The sequence below is a fragment of the Vanellus vanellus genome (genome assembly GCF_965231255.1).
Source record: "Vanellus vanellus genome assembly, contig: HAP1_SCAFFOLD_70, whole genome shotgun sequence".
NCBI lineage: Eukaryota > Metazoa > Chordata > Aves > Charadriiformes > Charadriidae > Vanellus > Vanellus vanellus.
Genome location: NW_028128467.1, coordinates 635,919 through 661,247, shown reverse-complemented (window position 1 = coordinate 661,247; position 25,329 = coordinate 635,919). Strand labels below are relative to the sequence as shown.

General features: G+C 52.0%; 2 protein-coding genes across 2 annotated transcripts in view; both read left to right on the top strand.

The window, feature by feature from the left end:
- The window catches only part of LOC309684386 (olfactory receptor 14C36-like), a gene marked incomplete at both ends in the record, with an annotated part of 283,296 nt that overhangs the window by 138,609 nt on the left and 119,358 nt on the right, over nt 1-25,329 (top strand). The gene's annotated exons all lie outside the window — the stretch shown is intronic.
- LOC309684406 (olfactory receptor 14A16-like) lies at nt 925-1,860 on the top strand (the record flags this gene model as incomplete). The annotated part of the gene is made up of 1 exon (XM_082500329.1): nt 925-1,860. The coding sequence occupies one exon, from the start codon at nt 925-927 to the stop codon at nt 1,858-1,860; it is 936 nt and encodes a 311-aa protein (XP_082356455.1).

Genomic DNA, 25,329 nt, shown 5'->3' with positions numbered 1-25,329 from the left:
TCTGTGGGAGCAATGTGCCCAGGACTCCTCCAGGCAACTTCAGGACATTAACTATTTCCCTGAGGAGTCCTGTGGGGCTGCAGGGTGCTCTCCAGAAGGGCACAGCTCTCCCATAGTATCTCCGTTCTCCCTCGGATCCACATGGAGAAGACATCTCGGTGCTCAGGCCATGGAAATGCTGCTGGGCAGCTGTACGTGGGCAGCTGCAATGATCCCTCCTGGTCCCAGTCTGGGAGGGGAGAGATGAGAAAAGGCAATGAGCCTGTATATCTCCCCTTTGAACCTGCATTCCTCTCTTCTCCGCAGTGTCCTGCTTCTTTTGATCGCAACACCTGAGAGGGATCCTCCTCCAGCTGCAAGCTGCCAGCACAGGGCAGCGGAGAAGAGGACTGATGGGCAGAGCTGCTCTCCTCTCTCTGCACTAAGGGACTCTCCCTTTGCCTCTCAGGACCCACAAGACTTCACCTGGAGTGCATTAGAAATGTCAGGGATTTCGGCCATCCCAAACCGCTCCAAAATGTGGCAGGTACAACCAGAACAAAACAGAGAAAACAAAATCCCCTCTCCTCTGCTGTGCAGTTGGGCAAATTGCCGACAACAACACTGAAAAGCTCTTTGATATAACACGATTACATTTAATTGGAGACAGCCCTTCTGTCCTAGTTCCCTCTTGCTGCACAGCAAGGAGGACTCCTCGGGAGCCCATTGTGAAGTCCCTGCTCCCAGTGGCAGCCTCAGCCAGCAAAAGCCGGAGCTCAAGTGAGGGAGCTGCAGAGAGGTGCTCCTGAAAAGAGGGTCTGAATGTGGGGCTGCAAAGACGTATGCAATCCATTTTGCCAGGAGAAGTCTGCTCTGACTCAGTACTGTCTTTTCCTCCTTAACAGATAGTCACAGATAAGAATAAGAGATACCCAGAGGCAGGAAATGTCCAACAGCAGCTCCATCACCCACTTCTTCCTCCTGGCATTCGCAGACACACGGGAGCTGCAGCTCTTGACCTTCGGGCTCTTCCTGGGCATCTACCTGGCTGCCCTCCTGGGAAACGGCCTCATCATCACCGCTATCGCCTGCGACCACCGCCTCCACACCCCCATGTACTTCTTCCTTCTCAACCTCTCTGTTCTGGACCTGGGCTGCATCTCCACCACTCTCCCCAAAGCCATGGCCAATTCCCTCTGGAACACCAGGGCCATCTCCTATGCAGAATGTGCTGTCCAGCTCTTTTTCTTTCTCATTTTTATTTCAGCTGAGTATTCTCTCCTCACCGTCATGGCCTATGACCGCTACATTGCCATCTGCCAACCCCTGCACTATGGGATCCTCCTGGGCAGCAGAGTTTGTGTCCACATGGCAGCAGCTGCCTGGGCCAGTGGGTTCCTCAATTCTCTCCTGCACACGGCCAATACATTTTCACTCCCCCTCTGCCAGGGCAATGCCCTGCACCAGTTCTTCTGTGAAGTCCCCCACATCCTCAGGCTCTCTTGCTCAGACTCGTACCTCAGGGAAGTTGGGCTAATTGTGGTTAGTGCCTGTCTCTTCTTTGCATGTTTTGTTTTTATTGTGATGTCCTACGTGCACATATTGAGGGCTGTGCTGAGGATCCCCTCTGAGCAGGGACGGCACAAAGCCTTTTCCACGTGCCTCCCTCATCTGATGGTTGTCTCCCTCTTTATCAGCACTGGCATGTTTGCCTACATGAAGCCCCCCTCCATCTCCTCATCATCCCTGGACCTGGTGGTGGCAGTGCTGTACTCGGTGGTGCCCCCAGCAGTGAACCCCCTCATCTACAGCATGAGGAACCAGGAGCTCAAAGAAGCATTGAAGAAAGGGATTCAATGGGTTCACCTTCAGCAGCAGTAAGCTGCCCATGTCTCCTCACAGGCTGTCCCTACTGTGCTGGATAATAGTGAGGCCTTCGGTAAATGTGTCATCACAGCATCAGAACTGCCTTCCTGAGGAGCATCTCTGTAATAACAGGGCAGCTCTCTCTGTTGCAGGAAAATTGACATAAACTAGGAAAACGAAATATAAAATGTCATTGTAATTGAAGCAACCAAGGACACCTGCTGCTTTTCAAGTCCCCTGTACTGCCCCAAGCCTATTTAATAATTTTCCTAATATGAAAATAGAGAAAGAGTAACTAGACATGATTTATCTATGACTCAGTTAAGGAACTACCACCAGACAATGTAGCATTGTTGAGAAGCAGGGGATTCCTGTCAAGAGAGTGATGAACTGTAGGGCGGGTCAGCGAACCAAGAAAACCTCTTGGAACTGCCAAGATCAGAGAAGTGGTAAAAGGTAATTCTGCCAGGGGGAGATCACGACCACTGACTCACTGACCACCTACCCAAATGATACTACCTACTCAAAAGAGAACAATGGAAGAAGAAGACAGAGTCTGTGCACTAATTTACATGGGAAACAAAGAAATCTCAACCAATCCTTGAAGAGAATAACAATGAGTAACTATGAGTATATATATGAATTGTTTGAATATGTAAATATCAATGCATAGAAGTGGAGTCTTTTGAAGCTAAGTTGTGCTCCCGTTTTGGGCTGAGCACCCCATTTCCGCGCATTAATGGAATAAACTTGGAAATACCTCTGCTCTGTGTGTTATTGGCTTGCACACCGTGTAACAAACCCAGATTTGGGATAACAGGAGGGTTTCATACTGAAGTGAAATAGATCTAGTTTTGACTTTGAGGCAGCAGCAGAAGGAGGATGTGCAGTTCCGTGTGGTGACATGAAGCTAAATAGAGGATTCAAATGAGTCTATGGGCTGAGACATCTTTGGCATCTGAGGAGCATTAGGAGGGCTTTGGAAGAAGCCGCACAGGTTATGGGGAACTCACAGCCATTAGGAAAACCTCAGAAAATGACAGCCTTGTGTTTGAAGAAATAGTGAAGACAGAGTCATCAGTAGAGCTTGGGACAGCATAGGGTCAGAGTGGGGTGGGGAAGCAGGGGTGGTGGTTGACATCTGCAGGGAAACAGCCACAGGCATAGGGAAGTGTCGAACAGCCTGTGGGGGGTATGGTCCCTTTGTTGGGGCTGGGACCCCTCAACAGAACTGAAATCCTTGTCCTTTTGACTATGGTTGTGGTCTCTTCCACTGAGGCCCCTGAGAGCACTCCAGTTACTTACATCAACGGGGCCTTCTTGCCTCCACCCCACCCTCCAGAGGGCTTGAGAGGTGTCTTGCCCTTGGCATCACACACCCCTTCATCTCACTGCTCCCAGGAAGAGCCCTGAGCTTCCTGTGTGGGAAAGGATCCCCATTCCCAGGGTGTGGGGGTCAGTGCTTGGACATCCCGCTTGATGAGACAGTTCAAGGGCTTTCACAACCACTTCCATGTTTGATTTTCAACCTGTAAGCAGTGCCTCTGACTTCCTGCTTCACCAGCCTCCAGGGACAGTCCCTTTTCTGGTCATTCTCTCCAAGGTCTTTTCAGGGGTGGCCCTCAGTGCAGCCCACTGACATGCTCAGAAACTTGAAGCTTTGTTGCTGCCTTTTACTTCTCAAGAGGCCAGTTCATTAACATGCAAAATGCCCTAACAAGCCAAGGCTCTGAGCATAACTTTCTTCACTTTACAATTCTTATTCGAGAGATTTCAGAAGTGAAATGATTTTAAAAATGAAAGAAAAGAAAAGAAAAAAAGATTCCTTTTTCTTCCACTTGTCTTTGTTTATCTGCTTACGCATTAAGTGATATCAGCAATTTCCAAATGATATTGAAACTGGACCTCTCCAAATGGAGGGTGAATGTGTAGGTATTGAGGTTTGGGCTGGACTGGCCACTCAGGCAGAACGGCAGATGCTCTCCCCTACCGAGGAGAGGCAGGAGAGAGAGAAAGGGACTTACGAGTTTAGAAGGACCTAAACTATGTTAATGAAATATTAATAATAAAATAAAAAGTCCATAATGAAATATATACAAAACCATATCAAGCTCCCAGAATGATGATCACGTCACTGGCTGGCGCTGGGGCAGTCCCAGACTGGACTCAGTGCTGGATGGGAACTGGATTCCAGATGAGGATTCAAGATCAGGATCAAAGGCAGACGAACAGACAGAGTCCTCCTCAGACGTTGGCCATTGAAGAAAGAGAGCTGACCCTTTGATCCCTCAGCTTTTATACTGAGCATGAGGCAGATGGGATGGAATACCCCGTTGGTCACCTGTCCTGTCCACTCCTCCCCGCAGGTGGGACCCCACTATGCTTTTCCACTTCCAACCGTCCAAGGGGGAAATCACAAAGTTGGTTGGCCTTGGGTGTTATAGCAATAAGTATAAGCAAGAGCCTCTCTGCACACCGTGCCTGGGCATCCGCTGTAAACATAGGTCTGATCACTCTGAGAGAGTGCACACTGTCTGCAAAATATACTGTTAATTTCAGTAGTTAGAAGAAGCCCGGCTAAGAAGCGAAGTTACTGAACAAAATTGGTTCTGTTTTACCTCACACCAGGACAGGTGTGTATTGTTTCTCTCAAACAGGTTTATTAGGAAAGCGTTTTTCTTCAATTGCCAAAACGCTGGTCGGTACAGGTTGGGAGTCCGCACTATTTACCAGCTGGGATATTTGGTTGAGCACTCTATGAAATGATTATCAGTGGGTGTCTGCACTGCAGGGGATGGCAGGGAGGGTGCCCAAGTCCCCTCTCCCAAGGTCTTTGTGGAAGCAGGTCCCTCCGACTCCCTGCCCACGTCTGGGCTGCCTGGAGCTGTCCCTGCCGGGAGCTGTTTCTCTGTCCCAACATCTCCTCCCTGCCAGTGCTCACTGACCCCATCCCTCCCGCTGTGTGCTCAGCTCTACCCTGCAGATCCCTCCTGGCAGCAGGGCACTGCCCAGGGACATCTCTACATGCCAAGGGGATAAGAAGAGGCTCAGACAAATGCTAACAAGAACTGGGGTCTCCGTACCTACTCCAGAGTGGAGACAAAAAATTTCCCATCTCCCACTGTCAGGGATGTCACAGTCAGGGGTGAGAAGGTAGAGTTGAGGCTCCTGAAAGAAGGGAACAAGGCCAAGAGCAGGAGTTCAGGAGAGCAGGCTTTGGCCTTCTGAGGGACCTGATCAGAAGAATCCCATGGGATAGGGCCCTGCAGAGAAGAGGGGAGCAGAGAGCTCTTTGCTAGTCAAGGATGGACTCTTGCAGCTCCAGAACAGTCCACCCCATCATATAGGAAGTCTGTCAAAGCTGGCAGGAGCCTGGCATGGGTGAGAAAGGAGGTCCTGACTAAAATGAAGCACGAAGGGGCAGCCCAGAGAAGGTGGACGCTGACTGGCTTCTGGCCTCAATGATTCTTTGACTCTGTGCTGGAGAGAGCCATTTGTGTGAGCATGTGCTTGTCTGTGCCTGGGGGGATCAGGGGGACGAGGGGATCCCGGGGACAGGTTCTGGATAGATGGAAGGTGTCAGACCAGCTCTTGGAAGGATCCGTTTTTGCTGTGTGTCTATATGGGTAGATATCTTACACTAACATAATACAGCACACAAAGAGCCCACCCTTGTTTCCCTCTCTCCACTGACTGTGGTTTTGATTGCCCTAGAAACCTCTTTGTGTACCACAAGTCCTCCAGTGATGATAATGCATTTGGGGAGGGGGGAGGGAGGCTGGGTGAGTAGAGGGACGAGGCTGGCTCTGACAGGGGCCATGAAGCAGCTGCCCGGAGGTGACAGCAAGGACATGACAAGGAAGAAACTTATCTCTGTTGACGTCATTGTTTTTAGGAAGGCAAAGCTCCCCTTGAGCCAGTGGTTGCAAGGAAGGTCAAGAGCAGAAAGAAGGTTTAGGGGGACCTCCTTGCAGCCTGTCAGAACCTAGGAGGAGGTCATAAAAATGCGGAGATAGGCTCTCCACCACGGTGCATATTAGGAGGATGAAAGACAAGTGTTGGGTGAAACAGGGGATGTTCAACCTGGAGATAAGGAGATTTTCCGCCAGTGTCAGGGCTTGTCCTGAGCCGGGTGGCCATGAGCCCTGCCTGCCCTTCTGTCTGCCATGGTTGGTCAGGTTGCTGTAACAGAGGTGCCCCCAGGATCAGAACCCAGGTGGGCCTCTTCCACCTGCCTCACCCCCTCCCCTCCCCAAGGACGGAGTCCCTCTTGGGTGGGGTCTCTGATGCGCTGAATGATCTCAGCATGCCTGCTGGCCAGCATGTCTCCTGAGGGCCAACCAGGCTGCTGCTGTGGAAGTGCCCTCAGAATCATCACCATGCCAGCCATCTCCCTTTGGCCTGCTGCTCCCCTTTCCCTCTGACCCTATCTTGGCTCTACTGGGTAGAGCGGTTTTGTGATAAACCTCTTGTCCCCAAACTGCTGGGGCCAACTGCTGGACAGTCATGCTCCTACAACAGTAGTGGCCCCGCAATCAAGATCAGAACTTGTCTCACCTTTGCCTATCTCTCCCCATCTACACTATTGACTCCTCATCTCTGCTAGACCCCAACTTCAACGTCTAAACCCTGTTACTGGCTTTTCCCTCTCCTCTGCCCCACGGGTTGCCAGAGACAGGGTGGCACATCTTACGTTTAAGCTTTGCAGTGCTCATGCATAATTCTTGTGATAAAGTGAGTGCTGAGATCAGACTCTATGGTGTGGAGCAGTTAAAAGAGCAGATTGACAGTGGTGGCCATCATGTTGGTTTTGCAAGGGGGGGCTTCTGTCTATATACTAAAAGGATCTCCTACTACCAAGATGTGTTTGGTGTTTCAAGCTGTCACTTACAGAGGTCCCACAAAATTGATCTGCAGTTGTGCCCGTGGACTTCCAATATGTTGGTGCTGGAGTTGGGCTTTTGATCCAGGGTTGTCTGCATGGGTCATGGCACAAGAAAGGCAGTTCCTACACCAGAGATATACATCCTTCTTCAAGTTAGGCCCCCACCCGCTGCTCAGAGTGTTTGTCTGAGCTCACGCATGAACTTCGATAAACTCTCCTTGAATATTCTGAGGCAAAATCCAATGCCTATTGCCTTCTGCATCTACAGCATAATAAATATTGCTTTCCCTTACTGTGCAGGCTGACCTGATGGGTCTTTTCACATTAATCCCTTTCATTGCCTTGGTTGGAAGATGACATTTTCCCACCTTGGGTCAAGATTGGTTGTGACTTCTGTTCGTGATGATATGTTACTCTGCTGGAAGCTGAGCTGCTGTTCCAGCTTTCTGTAGCTCATTTTCTAAAACCTTTAGTTCTGTTTCTAAATCTTGTGCTTGTCCAACTTCTAAGTCCAGCTGTTTGATTTGTAACCAGGGTCTATGTCTGTTTACCTTGAGATCTTCCTCTCAAATTTTGATTAAGATGATTGTCTTTATTTTGGGAAATTCCTCCTCCTTCAATTTACAGATGGGTTTTTTTGCACATTCTTTACCTTCTCATCCATTTCTCTCAGGAGATCCTGTGAATCATACATGGCACACCACAGGGTTCCAATGGCACCGGCTTCCTTTTTCACTTTGCAATGACTAACGTAAACTTGACAGGTTGGAGAAGTGGGATCTGCTACTTTAAGACAGTGGGATCTCCTAGGGCATTGCCCTGGTTCAATCACCTGCTTATTGAGTTTGTAACATCCTTTTCCTCCTTAACGCATATTTTAGCTCAAGCTGCGTGGTCTGTTTTATGCTGTGCACTTCCCATACAGCCTTTACACACGCAAACACTAACAGGAATTTTGCTGCTCCAAGCGACTCAGTAGAAGAGTTTTAAATGTGTTTTCCGTAAGCTCCAATTCCAGATTAACTTTCCTTCAGAGGTCCATTGGTTCTGAGCATCCAGAAAGCCACACCAAAGATGCATTGTGGGTCATTTCAGTCACCACCATCACCCACAAACCTTCCACTTTGACTGCAGGGCTTGCCTCTCCATTTACAGACCACGCAATGAAGTTGGGATGAGGCTGTTTGTTAGGAGAGCTTCCCAGACAAGATGCTGCTTGAGCCCAGCCAAGGGTGTGTCGGGGACAATTCCTCGAGGCAGCCAACCAAATATTAAATGAGCACAGAGCTACTTGTGGCTGGAATTCTGTGTGCAGGAGCAAGGACTGCCTTCAGTCCAACAGTGCAGTTCCTTCACTCTTGTCGTGGTTTGGGCCGGCCTGGCCACTGCGACAAACGACAGATGCTCTCCCTCACCTCTCTTTCCAAGGAGAGGAAGGAGAGAGAGAAAGGACTTGTCAGTTTAGATAAGTTAGTCGGTTTTGGGTCACCTGTCCTGTCTGCTCCTATCCAAAGGTGCATCCCCTCTACACTTTTCGGCTTCCGACCCTCCAACGGGGCATATAACAAAGTGAGCTGCCCTTGGTTGTTATAGCAAAAAGTCTAAGCAAGAGCCTCTCTGCATACCATGCCTTGGCATCAATTATAGATAATCAGGTTTTGTCACTCTGAGAGCCAACAGCTTATGGACGATATGCATTAAATTTCAGAGAGTTCAGTTAGTTCGAGGCGGCTTGGCTGCAAAGTCAAATTACTGAACAGAAAAAGGGTTCTATTTGACCTCAAACCAGCACAGGTGGGCTGTTCTTTTGGGAGGGTATTAGGAGAATAAAAGAGAAGCACTCGAGATTTCAGAGAATGGAAAGAGAAGCAAAGGATGCTGTTGGCCTTCTTTGCCCCTGGCTCCTGTTTTGCCTAATGAAACTGAAGGACCAGCAGAGCCTTTCCCGCAAAGCTGCCACCCAGCCACACCGCCCCTGCCCTCTGTCATTGCATGAGGTTAGTGCACCTCAAGGGCAGAACTTCAGAGTTCTCTTTATCGGACATCATGATATTACTTTTGGCCCATCCCTCTGGCCTGTCTATGTACCTCTATGTTCCCTCCCTCAACCTCCATGGCCTTTCAATGATTACGGAGTGTCATTGAACACGCTGGCACATTGGCTTACCCTGTCATCTCCCTCAGCTGCCACCCCTCCTGTCCCATAGACTGGTAAGGATTGTCTTAGTTAAGGTGACTTGGGAACAATCCACTGCTGGTGGCGTTCCTCCAGATTCCTGCCCCGAGTCTCAGAGCTCTGGGAGACCTTGCTGGGGCAGACTGAGGCAAAGAGGATGTAGAGAATCTCCGATATAGCTCCACCCGCTCTCTGAAACTCAGCAGTGGCCACACAGTGGCTTTGTTTCTCCTCAAACTGTTCCTGAAGGTGTAAACACTCATTCTGGTGCCCTTGAATTGCCTTTGGGGGTTAGATTGAATTGCGATCTGGACTATAGCAGAGCTTGGAGGAGGCTGTCCTTGAAGACCAGATGGACTGAGCTCTGCCACCATGTCACAGCTCTGTCTGCCACAGGAACGGCTCCAGCTCCTCCTGTCTGTGCCCCTGGCTGAGATCATTGCTGCACGTTTGGGCGGAAGCCCCCCGAGCTGTGGCACCAGGCAAGCGGTGACTTGCCATAAGGAATCCTGGTACCAAGAGTCCAACACCCAGTGTGTGCTATTAATGGGACAAGAAGAGAGGGCCATCTCTTCTTCTGCTGCGAGAAATAATACTGCTGGAAGTAAATGTCTCTGCGCAGCTGAGGGAGGGAACATCAGAGATTGCATCAGCCTTTTTCACAGTTCCCCTGGAGCCCCAGGGACACCTCCAGGGAGCCCAGAGGGGACAGAGAGAGTGCCACGGTGGGCTGGTCCTCTGCTGCTGAGCTGGGCCAGGGTTCTGGGATGGAGGGAGCTCCTGGCAAGCGGGCAGCGCTGCAGAGAGACAGCTCTGCCCAGGAGCAGGGCTGGGGGCACTGCCTGCAGGCAGAGAGGGGAGACCTGCGAGGCAGAGAGAGCTTAAAGGCAGTTGGGAGTGGGTGGTGCTGAGAGCTCACTGGGGCAGAAATCTTCACCGCCCTCTGTGTGGTAAGTCTCGGGGTGCCGGGCAATGCAGCTCCAGTTCCTGGAGGGATCTCCTCAAGCTGGTCCATCTGAGAGCTGCTGGGCTCTGTCAGGAGGACTCTCTCAGTTTCTGTGCTGTAGAGGAGGAGGATGTGCTCCAGAGCAGGGCTTCCCTGCTGCCCGGTGAGAGGGACAGGGCCCGAGGGCTGCCTTCTGCTGGGGATGGTTGTGGAGGTGTGTGTAGGGGTGTGCAGGCAGGGGTGGGCAGGGCTGTCCTTGCCAGCAGGGTCCCTGCACCCCGGGGCTGTGTGCCGGGGCAGGGACTTTGCCAGGGTCAGCTCTGCGCCTGCCTGGGGAGTTCCCATGGAGCTTCTGTGGGGAGAAGCAGTGGGTGGAAGGAGTGACTGCCAGCAAGGCAGATGCCTTCTGTTGCTGAGATGGACCTGTGTGGGTCAGGGCTGCTCCCGGATCCCCATCACTCCCAGGACATTTGCACAGAGTCCTTTTGAAGAAGGATATCGAGGCACCTTTCCCCTGAAAGAGAACAAGTCTGTGCTGTGGGATTTCTCCTCTCAGCTGCTGGGTGGGCAGTGGGAGGTGGGAGTGGATTTCTCCTTTGTGGAGAAGGCACAGAGACCCCCGTTCTCGATAGCACTTCCCTGAACCCCTCCTGAGCCCCCACACACCCAGAGATGCCCCCGGGCAGCGCTGTGCTGCCAGGAGGGGTCTGCAGGGCAGAGCTGAGCACACAGCGGGTGGGATGGGCTCTGGGGCACTGGCAGGGAGGAGACCCGGGGGCAGAGAAGCAGCTCCAGGCAGGGGCAGCTCCTGGCAGCCCAGACACAGGCAGGGACAGAGAGGGAGCTGCTGCCAGAAGTGCCCAGGCAGGGGGGATCCCGGCACCTCCCGCCATCCCCTGACCTTCAGACAACTTCTCGGCAGGAAGCCTCTGCTCTCCTCTCCCGCCCGCCCCACAGCCACAGGGTCCAGAGCCCGAGATGTCTTCTCAGCAGCTGCACCTCCAGTCCAGGAGAAGTGAGTGTGTCCTACAAGTGATGCACAACATAAAAGCAAGTGCCCTGCAGTGTCTCTGTCTGGAGACACTGTCACTGAGAAGGCTTCACTGCACACCTGTCTGACTCCCTCTCCTCGCTTCCTTTTTTCAGAGCACAGAGGCATTTCTCCTCTTTCCCCACCCCTCTGTTGAAGTCTGCATCTCAGGAATTGGGGAGGGGTTGCGGGTCAGCTTCTCTTCTGCCTCTGACTCTGTGAGTCCTGCCCCAGAGGTGTCCTCATGGAAAGTAGGTATCGAAGCAGTATTTTAGTCGATCAGGGAGTGTGTCATTGAGTTTGTGGGGTTGGGAATGAGCTGGATCATTCCTCATTCAGCTGTGGGAGGGGCATTTCTGTGAGGAATGGCATTGGGATTTCCTCAGAGAAGTCTCTCCCAGTTTATCACTGCCTTTTCCTCCTTGGACAGGTCCCACTGCCCAGAGGCAGCAAATGTCCAACAGCAGCTCCATCACCCACTTCCTTCTCCTGGCATTGGCAGACACACGGGAGCTGCAGCTCTTGACCTTCGGGCTCTTCCTGGGCATCTACCTGGCTGCCCTCCTGGGAAACAGCCTCATCATCACCGCCATCACCTGCGACCACCGCCTCCACACCCCCATGTACTTCTTCCTCCTCAACCTCTCTGTTCTTGACCTAGGCTCCTTGTCGACCACTCTCCCCAAAGCCATGGCCAATTCCCTCTGGAACATCAGGGCCATCTCCTATGTAGGATGTGCTGTCCAGCTCTTTTTCTTTTTCTTTTTTATTTCAGCTGACTGTTTTCTCCTCACCATCATGGCCTATGACCGCTACGTTGCCATCTGCCATCCCCTGCACTACGGGACCCTCCTGGGCAGCAGAGCTTGTGTCCGCATGGCAGCAGCTGCCTGGGGCAGTGGGTTCCTCAATTCTCTCCTGCACACGGCCAATACATTTTCACTCCCCCTCTGCCAGGGCAATGCCCTGCACCAGTTCTTCTGTGAAATCCCCCACATCCTCAAGCTCGCCTGCAAACACTCCTACCTCAGGGAAGTTGGGCTTCTTGTGTTTGGTGTCTGTTTAGCATTGGCGTGTTTTGTTTTAATTGTGGTGTCCTATGTGCAGATCTTGAGGGCTGTGCTGAGGATCCCCTCGGAGCAGGGACGGCACAAAGCCTTTTCCACATGCTTCCCTCACCTGGCCGTGGTCTGCCTCTTTATCAGCACTGGAGTGTTTGCCCACCTGAAGCCCGCCTCCATCTCCTCCCCATCTCTGGACCTGGTTGTGTCATTTCTGTACTCGGTGGTGCCTCCAGCAATGAACCCCTTCATCTACAGCATGAGGAACCAGGAGCTCAAGGATGCCGTACGGAAACAGGCCCAATGGACACTGTTTCGCTGACAATAACCTGCTGCCCCTTCCATGCACATTGCCCAAGGCTTATCTTAGACTGTGAGTCTGCTTTTTTCTCTCGTGATAATCCTGCTTATAGATAATTTTCTGAGTTTATGCTGCTTGTCCTGAGGCTTGATCCTACTGTGTCTGACCCTTGCACAACACAGAGTCAGGTGTGGCCTGACAGATAACAGCTCTTCAATAAAAGGGCATCTCCCAAGTGCCGTGCCTGAAGGATGGGCTGTTCCTCCAAAGTTCCTTCCAAGAACATGTTCAAGGAATCAATATTTTAATGAGTCTCCTCTCCTTGTGTTTTCAATGTTTCTGGAGCTAAACTCATGGTACAATTGGTTTCCACTTCACCAAATATTCTGGATTTAAAAGCGCTCTTCTTAGTAGCCAATAGAAGGGGAGACGATCCATAAGCTCCCATTATCTCCTCAGTCTTCTTCATGTATGACAGGACTGATGGCATATACTGGACGTTCCTGAAATGCATCTTTTAGGCGGGAGGAGAGAGGCGGTATTAGGGACTCAACAGTTGCCCTTGGACTGGAACGGATGGAGACTCCGAAGGTGAAACACCCTCAAAGGTGAAGTCCACTAATATAAAGCACTGAATCAATGTGTCCACGCACAAGGACGCTGCAGTGCCGAGGGAGTCAGCAGGGCCTCATCAGGCACAGGGAGGGGAGACGGTGAAGATGCAGGAGGTGCCTGAGGGAACCCCAGGGCCAGGACTGCTGTGCTGTCCTGGGGCGTGGGGCTGACTGGGGAGAGAAGGGGGCAAATTCAGTCAGGGCTGGGGATCACGCACAACATGAATTCCGGAGAGGCAGAGAGTTACCAGCCTCTTTTTCCTTGTTCCCTTGGCACCAGCACGAGCCCCGGGGCTGATGGGCAGGCTGACCTCCTTGTCTGCCCCCCAGGAGCTGCTGTGCCCTTGGGAGGAGCTGGGGCTGTGCGGTGAGTGCCCAGAGCTCTGCATCAGCCTGCAGCGGACAGTGCTGTGGGGCCAGCCCAGACTGGGCTGCTGGGCTGGGTTGTCCTGGGGAGAGGGCAGGGGAGGTGGGCAGAGCTGTGCAGGGGCTGGTGAGTGCTGGGAAGTGCCTTGGAGAGGACAACGGCAGTGTTAGAGCCCTTTCCAGGGAAGACTGAGGCAAAGAAGTCGTTGAGTACCTCAGCCTTCTCCATGTCCCAGGTGACCAGGTCTCCCAGTTCCTTCCCGAGTGGGCCCACGTGTTCCCTAGTCTTCCTTTTGTCACCCACATACCTATAGAAGGCTTTCTTGTTGCCCCTGATGCCCCTGGGCAGATTCACCTCTACCTGGGCTTTAGCTTTCCTAACCTGATCCCTGGCTGCCCGGACAATTCCTCCCAGGCTACATGTCCTTGCTTCCACCCTCTGTAGGCTTCCTTTGTCTCTTTGAGATTGACCAGGAGCTGCTTGGTCATCCACGCAGGCCTCCTGGTGTCTTTGTCTGACTTCCTATTTGCTGGGATGTATCGCTCCTGAGCTTGGCAGAGGTAGCCCTTGGAGATTAGCCAACTCTCTTGGGCCTCTCTTCCTTCCAGGGATTTGTCCCAATGTAGTCCACCAAGCAGATCCCTGAAGAGGCCGAAGTCTGATCTCCTGAAATCCAGAGTTTACTGTGTGCCTTCCTGGCCACCTTAAAGATCTCAGACTCTGCCACCTCAAGGTCACTGCAGCCAAGGCTGCCCTTGACCTTGACATTCCCTACCGGCCCCTCTTTGTTGGTCAGGACAACGTCCAGCATGGCATCTCTTCTCATTGGCTCCTCTGTCACTTGGAGAAGGATGCGTTCCAGGTACCTCCTGGATTGCCTATGCGCTGCTGTGCTTTCCTTCCAACATATATCAGGGTGGCTGAAGTTCCCTCTGAGGACCAGGGCTTGTGAACATGAGCCTACGCCAATCTGTCTAGAGAGGATCTTATCCACTCGGTCTTCCTGGTCAGGGGCCTGTAGCAGAACCCCCCTGTAACATCACCTCTCTGTGCTCTCCCTTAAGTCCTGACCTATAACCTCTCGGTCAGCTCCTTATCCATCCCCAGGCAGAGCTCCATGCACTCCAGCTGGTCCTTCACATAGAGGGTGACACCCCCTCCTCGTCTCCGCTGCCCTTCCTTCATCAAGAGCCTGTGCCCATCCATTCCAACACTCCAGTCATAGGAGCCATCCCACCAGGTCTCTGCAATGCCGATTAGATCACAGTCTTGCAGGCTAGGAAGCTCCATCTAAACATGAGGAGGACCTTGTTTACTTTGAGGGTGTCAGAGCACTGGCACAGGCTGCCCAGAGAGGTGGTGGAGTCTCTGACTCTGGAGACATTCCAAAACCACCTGGACGCCATCCTGTGCAACCTGCTGTAGCTAAACCTTCTCTGGAAAGGGGGGGTTGGACTAGATGATCTCTAGACATCCCTTCCAACCACTCTTCTTATGTGATTCTGTGACCTGTTGTAGCATGTGCATAGGAGGGGCAAAAAGATGATCAGAGGGCTGGAGCACCTCTTCTGTTAAGACAGACTGAGGGAGTTGGGGTTGTTCAGCCTGGAGAAGGAAGGCTCTGTGGGGACCTTATAGCAGTCTGTCAGTACCTAAACGGGGCCTAGAGGAAAGCTGGAGAGGGACTCTTTATCAGGGAGTGCAGCGATAGGACAAGGAATAATCATTTTACACTGAAAGTGCGTAGATTTAGATTAGGTCTTAGGAAGAAATTCTTCACTCTGAGGTGGTGAGACACTGGAAGAGGCTGCCCAGAGAGGTTGTTGAGGCCCCATCCCTGGAAGTGTTCAAGGCCAGGTTAGACAGGGCTTTGAGCAACCTGATCTAGATGGAGGTGCCCTTGCCCAAGACAGGGCGGGTGGAACTAGTTGATCTTCAAGTCCCTTCCTACTCTGACCATTCCATGAGTCTGTGATTCTCCCCTTAAAGGGATCCCTCCTTCCACTCACAGCTTCTCCCCACAGCAGCGTGGGGAGCTCTGTGGGCAGGCTGAGTGGGGATCCTGGCAGGGGGCAAAGTCCCTGCCCTGGCACACAGGGGGCTCCCTGGAGTGCGCGGACCCTGTTGTGAAGGACAGCCCGGGGCAGCCCTAGCTGCACCCGCAGCTTCCCACCCCTGAAGCCATCCCCAGGAGAAGGCAGCCATCATGACCTTTCCCTCTGACGGTGCAGCAGGGAAGCCCTGCTCTGCAGCATGTCCTCCTTCTCCACCCTAGAGGAGCCAAGACAGACACCGTGACAGCTCCTCTCAGCCATGGCATGTGCCAGCTCTGGAAGACCTGTCCAGGATACTCAGACTACTTTCTTGTCTTATTATTGGGCAGGACATGCAGACAGTGGCTGGCAGGGACCTTCTTTACTCCTGGTGGGGGATAGGGCTCAGCTGAGTCAATGGAGGCATCTCATCCTGCGTTTCTATTGCGAGCACTGGAAGGGGACTCAGTTCCCTCCCATGCCTGTCACAAACCCACAGGCGGTGGCACTCCTCTTGCCTCACTTCAGGCGGGCATTAAATAGGCACCTGCATGTGAGCTCCTTGTCTCAGCTGCCATGGTAATGAATGAAGATGTAGGGTAGGAGCTGGCTGTTCAGATGAAACACCTGGTGACATCTGAGTGCCAGAGGTTGTCCAAGGACAGTGGAAGAGAACTGCACCTGTCCCTATTTACTGTTTCCTTTGCAGCCTATGTGCCATCTACCCAAATGGTGTCCTGTACCACAGGGAGAGCTCACTTTGTCTCTTTTCCGTCAGCTGGGTTGACTAGATCTCCATTGACTACGATGATGGTTTTCATCCCCACGTTGCCTAATCAAATTCCGGGCAGTTCCTCTCTTTGATGTCCCAAAAGAAGCCTGTAGTTTTGCGAGATGCCAAGGCTCTCACACATCGCTACATGTGGTCATCGGGTACCGCACAGGAAAGCCATCCCCGTTCCGACCGAGTGTGGGACAAATACTCCAGACGGCCCTGCAGACAGGTTCGGTGCCTTTGTGCCAGCCACGGATTGCCCCCACCACAGCGTGGCAAGGTGTGTCCCTTCTCCATTCAGTAGATATAAGGCAGTGCAGGAACACGAGGCACATCACACATGGGCCTACGCTCTCAGAATGGTGGGTTTTCTCTCTCCCACGCTTGACTCACCCCCTTGAAGACACAGTCAAGGAACAGACCAACAATTTTCACAGTGGGCTGCTCAGCAGCACCTTGTTGTTCACGGAGCTAGAGTCCACGTCCACTGAATGCCTTCTACAGCATTGACAGCACCCCCGTATCTTGCCAGGGCTGCACTTCCCAGCCCTATTTCTCTCTGTCCTTGGGGACGGCAGGCTTTGCTCACTCTCTTGACATCCAGTCATTTCAGCTTTGGGTTTCCATCCCCTTTGGCATGGCTCTTCTCTGAGGCAAAGCCTTTGCAAACAGGGGGTTTGGAATGCTTGGTCCCAGGTTTCTCTCAGTCAGAGCTTGGCCTGGTGCTACACCTGAGGTGCTACAGCCCTTACGGGCACTGACGCCCTCAGCCAGGACGAGCTCGAGCCTGTGGTTTTTGACACCGATGGAGTAACTGCCAAGGTGTGGTAGAAGAAGTCACAGAGTTTGGGGTGCTGCAATGGATGGGTTCATAGTTTTCAGTACAGACAGGCTGGAAGGATCGGGGGTGGGTTCCCTCAAAGGGAACAAGTTGCTTGGATGTATGGAGCTCCTTCATGGGGCAAGTGACAAATTGGGTGAGCCCTTTTGAGTGGAGGTCAGAGGAAGTGTCAGTAACGGTGCTTTTCTGGTGGGAGATAAGGAAGCCACAGTCAGGGTGGGGCAGTTGGCATAGTCTTTTCTAAGCACCCCAAGAAGTCTCTGGGTGTAGAAGAAGCCTGGTCCTCCATGGGGACTTTAATGACCTGGCATTTTCTGGAAGGGCAACACCACAGGATGCAAACAGTCCAGGCAGTTTTGGGACAGCTTCTTTACACAACTGCCAGATGGGCCAACAAGGGTCATGCAAACCCAGATCTGATACTTGCAAGCAAGAGCTGCTCAGGGATGTGAAGACGGTCTGTTGTGACCCTGAAATGGTGGGGCATGAGCTCCTGAGGAGAGGGAGAAAGGGGAATAGAAGACTGCAGATGCCGGTCGTCAGTGGAGCAGATTTTGGGTTATTTTGGGGAGAGGTAGCCAGTATCCCATGGTCAGCAGCACTGGTGGGCAGGAAAGCTAAGTATACCTGGTCTTCAAGGACAGCATCCTCCAAACACAGCAAGCTTGTCTATCAAAATTTGCTTGAAACATGGAAGAGAATTCAAGAACTCAACATTATTTCAGGAACACTTGAAGAAGAAATAAAGATAATGTCTGGTCACAGCTTATCTCAGTAAGACTAGGTGGAGACAGATGTATACTTCACACCCTCTTTGCCTCATGTTTCAGAAACAAGTTCTTCTCAGCCATTGTGCCTCAAGGCAAGACTCCAGAGGTAAACAGCCAGAGGGAGACAAAGTGTCCTCAGCTGTCTGGTCTCTGTCCAGGACATATGCAAAAAAATATGACAATTGACAGAACAGTATCAAAGTTCTGAAAATGAAGACTTCTGACACACTTATTACACTGAGGTCTTTTCTGCATGTTTCAACTTCTGCCTCACTTCGTCATTCAGGGGCTGATGCCCACACAGAGGTGCCCACTGCCTCCCAGATTCCCAGGCATAGCTGAAGACCCGATGTGGGACTAGGAAGTGTGACCCCGGGCTGATGGGAGCAGTTCTGGAGCCACAGCTGGCGGACAGGCAGGGTAGGGCAAAGCATCTGAGAGGAGACAACTGATTTCTCTCCCTCCGGGAGAAAAGGAAGCCTGGGCAATTGCACCCAAGCTGTCCAGCGCTGGAGGAGGATGGGCAAGGAGTGGGTGTGGATGTTTCAGAGTCTGCCTGAAGATGCTCCTGTAACCCAGACCCCTTGGGGTTATTGCACCTTTGGCCATTCCAAAGAGAGCATGCCGTTCACTTTGTCTCTTTGCTTCCCTCTGTGAATGGAGGGAGCTCGTGACTTCAGCGTGTGCCTCGCTGTGAGCGCATATGAACCAAGAGACTCTGGGGCAGGGAGTGCTTTGGGGGTTCTCGGGATCCGTGCTTGGCACAGAAAAGTGTTTGCCTTTGGTCTAAGGCTGTCCTCTGTGGAGAGTGGACTTCAGAGGAGGAAAGGTGGACTTAATGTACAACAGAGTATTTTATTTTCTATTGAACCATGCCTTCCTTTGGGCTCATTTTTTGGCTACAAAGAAAATTCTGTGTGTGGGTGCAGTTCATTCTCTAAGTGAAACAGGTGGAAACTGGTGCCAAAGGGCTGAAACCTGCAACTCCAGAGTGTAGCAGAGAAAGCTCAGATTTGAGGAAAGGTGGTGTAAGTCCCAGGTGGCTGATGAGAGAAAGGCGGGGTTGGAGGTGGGGACAAAGGCTGCCCACAGAGTGTCTGACATACAGGGTCTTGACTGCCCTACTCAGTCAGACTCTGTTTGGAGAGGTCCAGTTTCAGTGTCATTTGGAAATTGCTGATATCAATAGACAGAGAAATGAACCAGAGAAATAAAAAAAAAAAAAGAAAGAAAAATAAATCCTTTCTTCTCGTCATTTACTAATGAAACCTTTTAACTTCTGAAATCTCTCTAATTAACCACAGCAGAATTGTATAATAAGAAAGTTATGCCCAGAACCATGGCTCGTTATGGCATTTTGCATGTTAATGAGCCCTCTGGTGCCCAGTTCCTGAACTGCAGGTACTGAGGGTGGATTGAAGTGGTCTCTAGAGCAGTGCAAGTCAGCCTCCAAGGTTCTAAGGGCGTCAGCGGTCCCCACTGAGGGTCATCCCTGACTGTCCCTGAAGCAGAAAGCCAGAGGCACTGCTTCCAGTTGGAAATGAATTGTGAAAGTGTCTGTGAAAGCCCTTGCCGTGTCTCATCAAGCAGGATATTCAAGCGCTGACCCCCACACCCTGGCAATGGGGATTCTTTCCTTCAAGGGATGCTCAGGGCTCTTTCTGGGAGCAGTGAGATGAGGGGGTGTGTGTAGGAAACCTCTCGGGCTGTCTGGAGGGTGGGGGAGGAGGCAGCGAAGCAGTGTGTCTGTGAGGAACTGGAGTGCTCTCAGGGGCTCCAGTGGAAGAGTCCGCAGCCATAGTGGAAAGGACAAGGATTTCAGTTCTGCTGGGGGGGTGGGGTGTCGTGCACGCTGACCACAGGCTGTCCTACACTTTCCTCTGCCTGTGCCCGTTTCTCTGCAGATTTCAACCACCACCCCTGCTTCCCCACCTCACTCCCACCCCGTGCTGACCCAAGCTTTACTCATGACTCTCTGTCTTCACTAATTCTTCAAACACAAAGCCATGTTTTTCTGAGCTTTTGCCAATGAGTTCCCCATAACCTGTGCAGCTTCTTCCAAAGCCCTCCTAATACTCCACTGTCACCAGAGATGGAGCCACAAGAGGGAACCCCACCCCTGAGCCTTCCAGCCTGTCTGTACTGAGAACTATGTGCCCATCCATTGCAGCACCACAAACTGTTTCATTTCTTCTACTGCACCTTCACAGTGACTCCATCGCTGTCAATGGCAGAGGGCAGGGGCTGTGTGGCTGAGTAGCAGCTCCACAGGAAAGGCTGTGGTGGTCCTTGGGTTTCATTTGGCAAAACAGGAGCCCTCAGCAAAGACAGCCAACAGCATCCTTTGCTTCTCTTTTCATTCCCTGAAATCACGAGTGCTTCTCTTTTATTCTCCTCATACCCTCCCAAAAGAACAGCCCACCTGTGCTGGTTTGAGGTGAAACAGAACCCCTCTTCTGTTCAGCAACTTTACTTTGCAGCTGAGCCTCTTTGAACTAAGTGAACTCTCTGAAATTAACAGCATTTGTGGTGACACTGTTCAGAGCGATAAAACCTGATTAGTTGTAATGTATGCCGAGGAATGGTCTGCAGAATTCTCTTTCTCATACTTATTGGTATAACCCCCAAGGCCAGCTGACTTGGTTCTTTGCCCCATTGGAGGGTCAGAAGCAGAAGAGCATAGAGGGGTGGCACCTGCGGGAAGGAGCGGACAGGACAGGTGACCCCAAACTGACCATCAGGGTATTCCATCCCATCTGCCTCATGCTCAGTATAAAAGCTGAGGGATCAAAGGGTCACCTCTCTTCCTTCAGTGGTTTGTGTCCCAGGAGGACTCTGGCTGTTTGTCTGCCTTTGATCCCGATCTGCAAATTCCTGAATGCAGATCTGGAATCCGATTCCCATCTGTCTCTGAGTCAAGTATTGGATTTTCCCCATGCCTGCCGGTGACGTGATCATCATCCTGGGAGCTTGATCCAGATTAGTATCTATTTCTTTATATCTTTTTTATTATTTTTTATTAATATTTCCTTCAAGCAGTTGAGTTCCTCCTACATTCACAAGTTTCTTGCTCTCTCTTCTTCCTCTTCTTAGAGAGAGAGAGGTGGGGGAGACAATGGGAGACTGTTTGTCACAGTGGCCAGTCCAGCCATAACTACGACAAGAGAGGAGGAACTGCACTGTTGGACTGATGGCAGTCCTTGCTCCTGCACACAGAATTCCATCCACAAATAACTCTGTGCTCATTTAATATTTGGTTGGCTGCCTCGAGGAATTGTCCCCGACACACCCTTGGCTGGGCTCAAACAGCATTTTGTCTGGGAAGCCGTCTGAAGGAACAGCCTCATCCCAACTTCATTCCGTGGTCTGTAAACTGAGGGACAACCCTGCAGTCAAAGTGGAAGGTTCGTGGGTGATGGTGGTGACTGCAATGACCCGCCATGCAGCTTTTGGTCTGGCTCTCTGGATGCTCCGAACCAATGGAACTCTGAAGGGCAGTAAATCTGGAATTGGAGTTACAGAAAACACAGTAAAAATGATTTTTCTGGTTGAGGCAGCAAAATTTCTGTGAGTGTTTGCCCCTGTGGAGGCAGTATGTGAAGTGCACAGCATCAAATAGATGGTGCAGCTTGAGCGGTGTGAGTAGAATGGTAGAATCATAGACTCATATGATAGTTTAGATTGGAAAGGAAATTAAAGATCACCAAGTCTCAACCTCATTTCCCTGGGCAGGGACATGTCCCACTAGACCAGGTTGCTCTAAGCCCTGTCCAACCTGGCCTTGAATACCTCCGGGGATGGGGCAGCTACAGCTTTCCTGGGCAACCTGCGCCAGGGGCTCACCACACTCATGTGAATGTTTTTTTCCCTAATATCTATTCTAAATCTCCCCTCTTCCAGCTTGAAAACATTCCCCCTCGTCCTGTCCCTAATTTTTTTAAACATACCTTTTACCCTTGTAAAAAGTCCCTCCCCAGCTTTCCTGTAGTCCCCCTTCAGATACTGGAAGGCCACTATAAGGTCTCCCAAAGAGCCTTCTCTTCTCCAGGCTGGATGCTGGTGATGTAGGGCCAGGCGCCTGGCCGGGCATCTGTGCCACCCACCACGTGCGACGTGCCATAGCCGGAACCCATGGGCCAGAGCCTGCAGGTCCCTCTTTCACTAGAAACTCATGACTGCCCTTCTCGATGGCTTGCTGTGGTTCAGGTTGAAGGTCAGCCATCTCCCCTCCCCACAAGGCACTGCATGGACAGCAGGGCCAGGGAACCCTGTGGGGCATGCGTATGCCTGCCTCTGTTTCTGCTTGAGCCCCACAGGTGAGATGGGCCAGCATCCTGGGTGCTGGCAAGGGTCTCAGGCTCCCATGTGGGGTTTGAGAAGCTGTGGAGTGGCCACAGGGGACAAGCAGGCACCCTCCAGTGAAGCCCATAAGTGTTGCCCAAGCTCCCTCTCAGAACCTCGGGCCGTTTACCCACTGCTGTCCCATGTGCTGTTCATGGCCCAGCACAGGGCCGTCAGGACGACGACAGGGAGCACATTCATCACTGCCAGCAGCGGCACGTTGCAGCTGGAAGAGCCGAGGGGTCGTCACCACCAGTGCAGCAGCCGACGTATTGCCCACAGTCCTCATGGTGCCTGCGGTGACCTTGTTCCCAGGACTGATGTCACAGAGTCGCTGGTTCCGGGTGCTGGGCATGGTGGCTTCTCAGGGGGAAGGAGGGGCAGCCTGGGGGGTTCCAAGCAGGAGGGGAGGCAGAAGCTGGGATGGGACACCCCCGAGAGACCCCGCTGAATGCTCTGCCTGTGGGATGAGGGTGTGCAGGCCCTGTGGCAGGCAGCAGCGCCTGGCTCCGAGCACTGCCTGCTGACAAACCAAGCGTGGCATCATTGCCCTTTGGGCAGTGCCTGCTGCGACAGGGCTATGCGTAGATGTTTTAAGGCAAAAGAGGGTCGATTTAGACTACATAGACTACATCTTTGGCAGCAGGCTGGCCAGCTTGGTGAGGCGGGCTTGAATCCAAAAGACTTGGGGCTGGGGTGAAGGGGACAATGCTCATGCCATCACAGCTTACTGGGGAATAAGCCCGGCCAACCAGAACAGTGACAAATATTCCTAGGTGGACTCCCAAGGTGATATCCAGAAAGTCAACCACCTCCACGGTGCGTACGACTGTGATGGATCCTCTCGCTCTCCTCCAGGGAAACCTGCATGCTTGATGACCTCTCTGAAATGCCTGAATTGATGAGGCCTTCTACAGACAGCTGGAAATAGCCTCATGGTCACAGGCCCTGATTCTCATGGGGGTCCTCAGCCATTCTGGTATTTGCTGGAGAAACAACACAGCCAGTCACACGCAGTCCCGGAGGTTTCTGCAGAGCATTGATGAGAACTTTCTGACACAGTTGGTGGGGAAACCAACGAGGAGAGGTGCGCTGCTGAACGTATTACTGACAAATAAAGGAGGACTAGTTGGGGATGTGAAGGCTGGGGGTAGCCTTGGCTGCAGTGACCATGCGATGGTGGAGTTCCGAATCCTGTGTGGAAGAAGCGGGGCAAAAAGTAGAACTGGACTTAAGGAGAGCTGCCTTTGGACACCTCAAAGACATACTTGGAGGAATCCCATGGGCAAAGGCTTTGGCAGGAAGAGGGGTGCAGGAGAGTTGGTTAATAGAAAAGGTCCACTTCCTCCAAGCTCAAGATCGGTGCATTCCTAGGAATAAGCAATCGGGAAGAGGAGGCAGGAAATCTGCAAGGACCTTCTGGAAAAAACTCAGGTGCAAGAGGGAAGTTTACAGAAAGTGGAAAAAGGGACTGGCCACTTGGGAGGAGTATATAAAAATTGCGAGAGTATGTAGGGATGGAGCGAGGAAGGCTGAAGCCGGCCCTCAGCAATCCAAGACCCTGGAGGAAGAGAAAAAGCCTGGAAAAGGGAAGATTTTCCCTTGGTCAAGGTGGATAGGGTTAGAGATCATTTAGGCAAACTTGACACCCACAAATCCATGGGCCCTGAAGGGACGCACCCGGGAGCGTTGAGGGACCTGGAAGATATTATTGCAAAGGTGCTCTCGATCATCTTGGCTTTAAACTGGAAAAGGGCAAGTTCAGATTGAACATTAGGAAGAAGATTTTCACTTTAAGGGTGGTAAGGCACTTGAACACGTTGCCCAGAGAGGTTGTTGAGGCCCCATCCCTGGAGGTGTTGAAGGCTAGGCTGGACGTGGCTTTGGGCAACCTGTTCTAGTGAGAAATGTCCCTGCTATGGCAGGGGGGATGGAACTTGATAATCTTTAAGGTCCTTTCAAACCTAAACCATTCTATGATTCTATGATCTTTGAAAGGTCACAGGGGACAGGAGAAGTGCCTGAGGACTGGAGGAAAGCCAAAGTCACGCTAGTCTTCAAAAAGGGCAAGAAGGAGGACCCAGGAAACGGCAGGCTGGTCAGCGAGACCTGGAAAGGCTGGAGAGCTGGGTGGAGAGGAACATAATGAAATTCAACAAGGGCAAATGTAGAGTCCTGCACCCTGGGATGAAAAATGCCATGCACCAGTAAAGGTTGGGGGTTCACCTGCTGCAAAGCAGCTTTGCCGAGAGAGACCTGGGAGTCCTGGTGGACAATAAGTTGACCATAAGCCAGCCCTGGTAGCCAAGAAGGCCTATGGTCTCCTTGGGTGCATTACAAAAGAGCGTGGGCAGCAGGTGGAGGAAGGTCATCCTTCTCCTCTGCTCTGCCCTGCTGAGGCCACATCTGGAGTACTGTTTCCAGTTCTAGGTGCCCCAGTTCAAGAAAGACAGGGAACTACTGGAAAGAGTCCAGTAGAGGGCGACAAAGATGTTCAGGGGACTGGAGCACCTCTCATGAGAATCAGATGAGAGAGCTGCGTCTGTTGAGCCTGGAGAAGAGAAGGCTGAGAGGGGATATCCTCAATGCTTATCAATATCTAAAGGACGGGTGTCAAGAGGATGGGGCCAGACTCTTTTCTGTGCTGCCCAGTGACAGCACAAGGAGAAAAGGGCACAAACTGGAACACAGGAAATTCCATCTGAACACAAGGAAAAATGTTTTTACTTTGAGGGCACCAAAGCACTGGAAGAGGCTGTCCAGAGAGGCTGTGGAGTCTCCTTCCATGGAGATATTCAAAAGCCGCCCGGCTGCATTCCTGTCCAACCTGCTGTAGGTGATCCTACTTTGGCAGGGGGGTTGCACTAGACGATCTATGAGGGTTCCTTCTAACACCTACCATTCTGTGATTCTGTGATCTTCTATGCTTTCCGTTGGCAAAAGGGATTCCCCACCAGTGCCCCCAGATGCTGCCCTGTCTCTCACAATTGCTCCATTAGAGCTTGCAGTTCCCTGCACGTGTCCTGAACCACCTCTGGCACCTCAAATGTCACCTGGTGTTTGCATCGGAAAAGCTCCCTCCTGGCCTCTGTCTCCATTACTCACAGGGCAGCTCAGAGAAGCAGCTCACTCCGATTTTGGGCAGCTGAGCTGAGGCAAGAGGAATCCTCCCTCAGGTGGGTCTGTGGGGTGCACTGGAGAAGCTGAATGTCCCTCCACCCTCAGGAACACTGCTGAGAGCTGAGATGCCTCATTGACTTGGCTCAATCCCTGCCCTGCACCGGTGGGAATGATCCCCGGCCCGTCACTGCCTCTGTGCCCTGCCTGGCAATGCGGCAGGAATG